At 40.6% G+C, this 7,755-nt stretch overlaps 1 protein-coding gene across 1 annotated transcript in view; it reads left to right on the forward strand.

Moving 5' to 3' along the window:
- Nrg3 (neuregulin 3) overlaps positions 1–7,755 on the forward strand; it is a gene marked incomplete at its 5' end in the record, with an annotated part of 1,166,638 nt that overhangs the window by 902,586 nt on the left and 256,297 nt on the right. Inside the window, one exon of the mRNA XM_004641247.1 lies at positions 4,786–4,859. Coding sequence (XP_004641304.1) covers positions 4,786–4,859 — 74 coding nt within the window. The remainder of the gene's footprint in view (positions 1–4,785; positions 4,860–7,755) is intronic.

Here is a 7,755-nt window from a genome sequence, read left to right on the forward strand (position 1 = left end):
TACAAAATTTACCTGCCTCCATTTCTTTCACTGATTACTTAATGTCATTTAGCATTTTACACCTAAAATCAAGCCCCCAAGAAGGTCTGTATACTTCCTATGGAATTTTTGCAGAGACCAAGTACTGTACAGGGATTGACACAAACATTTGAGGAGATCTGTGTTCCTCTTGTCCCAAATGGAAATGTACATAATGAACTAATTATGTTATATTACTTTTCTATTTACTATCATGCTGATTTTGACTTTAAATTTGAAAATAATGATAAAGATAATTTATCTAAAGCAGACCCACACAAAAACTAAATACAAGTCTGATATGGTGGTACATATCCCTAGTACCAGTGATTTAGGAAGCAGAAGGATTGCAAACTCAAGGCCAACCTGGGCAATTTAGCAAGATCTCCCTTCAAAATGAAATTTACACATGACAAGTGCTGGCCAAATAGCTCAGTGGATTAAAGCACCTGCAAGCAGGCTCAGGGCCTGGGGGTTCTATCCCTGAACCTGTCGTGCTGGCTCTGTTCCTGGGGTGCCCTGAGATGGCAATTGAGACTGGGCTTGGTGGTGCGCTCCTGTAATCCCAGCTCTTGGGAGGCTGTAAACAGGTGTATCACTATAAGTACGATCTAGTAGTGAGACCCTGAACACCCCGAAGACCCTTCCCTAAAGTACAAAATAAATAAATAAATAAAACTAAATTTACAGATGACATAGCCATGTAGCTCAGTGATGAAGCTATTGTTCAGTGTGCAGAAAGCCCTATGTTCAAGTCACTGTAATGCAAGCAATAAGTGGAAACAAAATAAAAACTGAGTAGAAAATTTAGAATATATACACAGTGGTTATAGTCATTATGATATAAATGAGAAAGACAGTTTTTAAAAGGTGTGGCTGGCCTAACTGTGTCCATTATTAATTCTGGAGAAGCAAGACAAAAGAAGCAGGAAAGAAGGCAGCAATAAAGCAGTAACACCTTCCATGGAATGAATAGCCAGGAGACTAGAGGATAGTTCAGTTCACTCAGTGAAACAATTTTATGCTATTGTTCTTTCATTTTATTTTGCTCGCAGCCCAAAGAGAGAGAAATTCGAGGATAGCCAGGCAGTGGGGGGAGGCTGTGCCTATTGGATGTGCTTCAGCCTTCACTTCACCACGCCTGGTGTCTCCAGTTCTAACCCCGCGGTTGCTCCGGGTCTGATCGCACACACATGCACTGGCATAGGAGGTTTGGCAAGCAGAGGTGAAGTTAGCAGTGCAGGCTTGTGGCCAGAGTCTTCACTGGTAGCCAGTTCCAGCACAGTGATTTCCAGAACACAAGCCTAAGACCTGAACATAGCAAGAGTCCCTTGGAGTCCTCCGCAGGCAGCCCAGGACAGTGTGGCCCACTCTTGCTTGCTGCACCAGACAAAACACGTACTGAATCCCAGCCAAGGACAATGCGTCTTGTATTTTAATGTTTTCTCACTATTCCTTTCTTGTCTTTTCCTTGAGGGTTGCTTCTTGAAGTTTTTCACTGAAACTCACCATTGGGCCTTTCCTTGGGGGTGGTGTGGGAGGAAAAAAATAACCGGAAGTGGGTGCTTGTTATGTCACAGTCAGCTGAACAGGAGGATGGGGGAGAGGGCAAAGTGAGAGTGAGGTAAGGAGGAGAAAGGTGTTGCAAGCATCTGAGACTGCACAGCAATCTCTGCCCTAGAAGGGGCCTTGGGTTCTGATGAGCCCTGGCTCATGAGGACACAGAGCTTTCCCTCCTGAGCTTGGGCCCAGCAACCCTCTTCCTGTTACGTTTTCCTCCATTATGTGGACAACTCTCCCTTATTTCCAAGTAAACTTATCACAGTTTTCCCCACAAACTCTTACCTGCTCTTGTCTGTCTTGGGTATTATACCCTCAATCATGCCCTTCTTTATAAATTGGGAAATAAAAAGCCAACAGCATGATCAAGAAACATCTTCTTCAACCCAGAATAAGCGCACTGGATTTGAGGCTATTTATTTTTCAATGTAAAATGTCTCACCTCTTGCATTCCAAGTTTGCTCTGTGCTTATTTCATTGATGGCATTAATTCTCTCTTGATGCGACCCTTTGTCAACTCTGAATGCATTTCCTGTCCTGAGCACACCATGTGCTCTAAGTCCACGGGATTGCAGGAGCAAATGTCCCTGGAAATAACCGGGGAGCATTGTGACTTTTAATATAGCTGCTGTGGTATACAGATTCTAAGGGATAAAGAAACCAGATGGATTGAGTGGGATTTGAAAAGAAGGTAGAGTAGAATAATGACAGACTGTGAACTAGCTCAAGGCAAGATTTGAGCTTTAAAAATGCATTTACCATTAATAATTTCATGTATATGTTTTAATAAAACTTACATATTTTAAATCCACCAAAAGATCATTCTCATATGTTTCTTTTGTTATTGTTGTTTTTCAAACAGAATCCCTCTGTAACTCTCTCACCACCTTTACTCTAACTGAAACAAAAACAAGCAGTGCAATGATATTTTTCAAAAGTGTGCTTATCACACTGAGGAGATCTGCCAGTCTCAATCTATACAAGGGAAATCCACTGGGGGACTTTTTTCCCCTTTGCACCTTATCTTCAATATTGTCTCGGTTTCATTCCACTTCATTGGCTTTGCCTGCGAGCGACATTCCATCTTCACATGCGGATGAGTCTGAACTCATCAAGGTGATGTATAGGTGATTCTTAAATGGGAATTTTAATATGGTATTCTTCAAACCTGGAACCAATTAGCAGCACCTCCTGCCTCCTTCACAAAGGGGCAGAGTTTGCTGCATAACCAAGCGCATGTTTCTGCTGAGCTGCCCAGCCTGTGGAAGGTGGCAGCAGCCTCACTCTACTTTGCTTCCTATGGCCCAGGGATGGGAAGACGGTACCAGTGTCATCGCCCTGAGACTTTTCCGACACCGCATGAGGCCTCAGCACTTCAAGAGGAAATCAGAATACTGGCTAATCCGGTTAACACTGGAAAAATCTCAAGCTCCTCTCCTTATTTTCTTTTCTGCACACAAATGGAATCATGTGTTTTAAGCAACAAAGAAACCTTAAAAAGCAAAGCAAAACAAAAAGCACTTGTTCTTAAAAGCAGCTATTCCCCAGGACACCATTTTCATATTAAATAACGATAGAAAGAATAAGAAATATTTGAATTCTCCCACATGTTGGAAAACTCTTTGAAAATGAATGCATACAATAGTTCATACTCAGAATTCAGCTCATGACCATGGAAAAATGGAAATTAATGTTACATGGTCCAGGGTAGCTTTCAGAAGACAGAATATATTTTTCCCCCACAAATGTGTTTCAGTACTATTTTTGGACTTTTAGCATTAGAAGTCTAGCAATAGGACTAATTTGTTTCAAGTACAATAAACACATTTGTTTAAAAGGTTACAAAAATGTGTGTCTGTGTAAACCAGTAATGTTTCAGTACTCTAGGAGTTTCCAGGTATATCCATGACCAAAGATATTTGTTCTCAACCCACAAGGAAAATTGTTAAATATAGTTCATAGAGTCAGGCTTACAAAGATATTGAAGAGAACCTGATTACCTGAATTCTAACTTGGCTCCCAGTATAAGGTGGAAAAATTACCTTGGCACCATTCAGTAAGCCTGCTCTGCTTGCAATAAACCTTGTCTTATAGTTTATTACACTTAGAAATCAAAGCATATTCTAACACAGCAGTCCCTGAAATATTTTCATCAGTTTCACAGATTGATAACAACTAGAAAATTGTTTCTGAAACCTGACTTTTATTCCAGCGGCACAAATTCCCCCTCCGAAAGTAGGATAGATTCATCCCAGAAGCAACAATAGTTACATCCCTGCTTAACCCAAGGATGACAGACGGAGCTTTAGGCAGACCTCTAAATGTCACCTTCTCACTTAGAGCCTGCTCAAGGCTGGAGAAGGAGCTTAGTTGTGTTTGTTCTGGAAGTTCCAGCCAGTGAGCTACCACGGTCCAGTTGGCCAAGCTGGGCAGAGTGAGGGCTGATGCTGCAGCCTGCATAGCTGGGGTAAGGCCTCATCCCACTACCTCAGGGCAACCTCCTTCCCTCCAAACGTGCTGACCTCTGGTCAGTTGTCCTGTAAAAGCCCTGGCAGAAAGCCAGTGGTTTGCACAGGTTTGCTGAACTTGAAAAGTAACAATTAAAAACCAAACACAGAGCTGCAGCTTAGTCCCTGCTCCTTGAAATACTGCAACTTCTGGCAAAGATGTCAGGTGACATTGATGGGGAAGCACAGCTAAGAAGTAAATTCAGAAACACCAAATTAGCAAATGAACACACTAATAAAACACAAGAAAAAAATGAAGCAATGGCTAAAATTTACAACTACTGTGCTATGTTGGAAAAAAACTGATTTTTATAAGAAAAATACCCATTTGCAGATTGATGGTTCTGAATATAGAAATCATGTGTGTCATAAAGTGCACCTGCTCTGAGAATTATAACAAGAGGAAAAGCATTATACAGATTTCTAAGTGGGGCATCTTAAGATGCTACTCAATTTATTCCTTAGATGTTTCGTACATAACTATAAAAGCTAAGTTGTGCTCTGATATCTCTGTCTCTCTGTCTCTGTCTCTGCTCAGAGAGAAAATCTAGAATCTGCCTGTTGGTGTCAGAAAGAGGTGAATGAAAAAAAATACATAATTATTTGCTGTTCTCACATGTGTATGTTTTCCTTGGTGAGATCATGGAGCGAATCTTTCACAACCACATGTACACATATGTCACTTTTCCTTTTTCCTCAGGTGCAAAGAAGGCTACCAAGGAGTCCGTTGTGACCAGTTCCTGCCGAAAACTGACTCCATCTTATCAGATCCAAGTAGGTCCAGCACGTTTCTTCTCTGTGATGCGCTAATCTGGGCAGCTCTTCCTGGAGCTGCAGTTGCCAACCCTGCTGAAGTTTGTCTTTCACATATTCCTATCTGTCTGAAAATTGCCAAGAACGGAAGGAGGTAGCAAATCATAACATTCAAAGCGTGGCTTGTGGCTAGCCAACATGTGGCCTTCTCTGGTGGGATGGGGGTGGCCTCCTGATGCCAGGCCACCTCTGGCCACTTATGGGAACTAAATCCTAGCAAATCCTGCCCCTTGGCACTTGGGCTTTCCCCCAGTATCAAGTAAGGCTACAGAAAGATGTAAAGAACATATCATTTACACAATCACGTGTAATGGAACTTGTACTATCACACTGCTTCTCACACTTGGCTAAATTTAAATAATAGGAAACCTATTAACATTTAGTAAAATAAAAAGATATGCAAATACAATTGCATAAGAAGTTTTCAAGCCAACTTGGAAAACTCCATTCTGAGAAACACTCATTGCATATCACTATTTATTGTAGTTAACAATGAATTACTTTTTCTTCATGAAGGGGGGCAATTGGCCACTAGGAAATGAGTGGCCATTAGCTTCTTCTTGTGTATGGCTTCATAAGTAACTTCCTATTGTAAAATCCACAGTTCTGGTAAAATGTGTATTTTTTTTTCCTTTATCTGTAAATAGCTTTTCTTCAATGGGTCTTATAGTTGAATTACTGTTGAAATAAAGTGGGTGTATTTTTACTGAATCAGTTGTTTAGTTCAGTAAAGACAGTGATAGGCATTTCCTAATCATAAAGCAGCATTATGGTTTGCTGAATATTGAGTGTACATAACACAGACTTTAGTAAAATATTTTCTGTTGACCACAGGCAGTTTCCCCTGCTGATTAGTGTGCATGTTGCCATCTTTTCAAGATGTACATCTTCAGTTTGCCCTTTGAATTTCTAGGCACATTTCCTCAGGTAAATGCAAAGTCCCTTAACCAAGAAGAGTCTTCATTTAACCATGTTGTATCCTGGCAAGGTGGCCCGCCTTGCAGGCATTACCTGCACTGTCCCTTGTGAATTTAGCCCTCCATGAGGAAACTGAAGGTTGCTGAAAATCTAATTAGTAATCCAACCAGCCAGGATGGTGAGGTGGAGAGTTTGGTTATCTTGTGGGTTTCACTGCTTGTTAAGCTGGTGTCTAAAAGGCTATTCATGGTTGTGGTGATTAGCATATTTGGAGTAGGAGAAAACTTTTATAAAAGAATAGACTTAATGACTTCTTTCCTCCTTGTTTCTTCTCTGCTTTTAAAATTTTTTTCTTATGTATTTAGTTTGTTTTTTACTTTCATTCTTTTCTTTCTTCCCCTTTTTTCCCACTTTCATCTTCTCTTTTTTGCCTTTTCTGTTATTTTTTGTCCCTTGCCTTTTATCACTTTATTTCATCTATAACTGTAAAATATCTGTCAAGTACAGGAGACCAGACAAGGCCTTGCCTATGATCCAAAGTGTGTAAAATAAAGTCATCTCTACCTTTAAATGATACAATCAAATTTTGGTCTCCAATTGGATATCATACATAGTCTATCATTTCAACAACCTGAGCATGACATCCACTCCAAATACTTTGTGTTTTCAGAGAAAAGTGCTCACTTGCCCGCGTTCCTATCCCTCAAGGCCTATGTCCTGCACGCGGAGCATTGTTACTGCAGTATCGCTTACAACGATGAGAGCTCTGACTACATCTAAAGTGGCAATAGGATCATCTTCACATAAATATCACACAGCACATCTTTTCTGGGGTATCAGATTATCAATCCAGGACAGCGGTATGAAATGTTTCCATTAAGGGAAACCACAAAATAGAAAATTATTTTTGTGTAAGTCATGAAAGGAACATTCTTCACCCCAAAGGTGGAAAAGAAAGTGCTCAAAGAGAGCTCTTAGTATTTAGGTTGTGAAACTTTATAAATTATTTTCATTTCTGTTTTCTATGAAACAGTGGATCACTTACTTAGTGTATGGAAGAAAGGCCAGAATACCTTGAAATATAAAAAGTGAGATAAGCATTAAGAATCCAAGTCTCTAAGACAGTTTAAAATGAAAAAGCTTTGCATTTGTCCATGCATGCATTTGTTTATTTATGTAATCATTGACCTATTTCTCCAATATTTTCTGAGCAGCTATAAAAGGCCATCTAATCACTCAGATTCTGTTAATACAAAGGTAATCAAGCAGGATTTAGGCTCTAAGGGTCCTACAGACTGCTGAAGGAGAATAACATGGCAATACATACAGGTGGATGAATTTGGTATATTTACCCTTTTTGAACTTGGAGGATTTATAGCTCCCAAACTTCATGCTTTTCACCTGAGCAAGTAATAGGCAGAACCATAGGCATCTATCTCAGAGACTGAAAAAGAGTTAGAGGCAGATAAATGCTAGCCCACTTCCTTCCTTACCCTTGTAATCACTGCTAACATGTGTCCCTGTTTTACATGGGCCAGGAACTGTGCCCAAGGCCTTAGCTGGGTTTGTACATTAAACTTTCATGATCACAAGCTCATGGGGAGTGGGTGGGGTATAGCCCACATTTTATAGATGAAGACATTAGACCTCAGAGATGCTAAAAAAGCTTGCTGGAGGTGATGCAGCCAGTTCAGGCTGGGCCCTCGCCTCCCTTCCCAGTGTCTCACAGGCTGAGTGCCACACTGCAGCCTCTTCCTTGGGCTCCAGGACCCCTTCCTCCTCTGCTCATTTCCAGCAGGACATTTATCACTCTAAATTTCACTGACTGAAACTCAATGACCTGCGGCAAACATCATTCTAAGGAACAATATTTGCACAATTTTCATATCTTAATACAGCAACTTGAGCTTCCATTGAGATTTAAATCCCTAATGAAATT

The sequence above is a fragment of the Octodon degus genome, unplaced genomic scaffold, assembly GCF_000260255.1.
Source record: "Octodon degus isolate 3935 unplaced genomic scaffold, OctDeg1.0 scaffold00132, whole genome shotgun sequence".
Taxonomy (NCBI): domain Eukaryota; kingdom Metazoa; phylum Chordata; class Mammalia; order Rodentia; family Octodontidae; genus Octodon; species Octodon degus.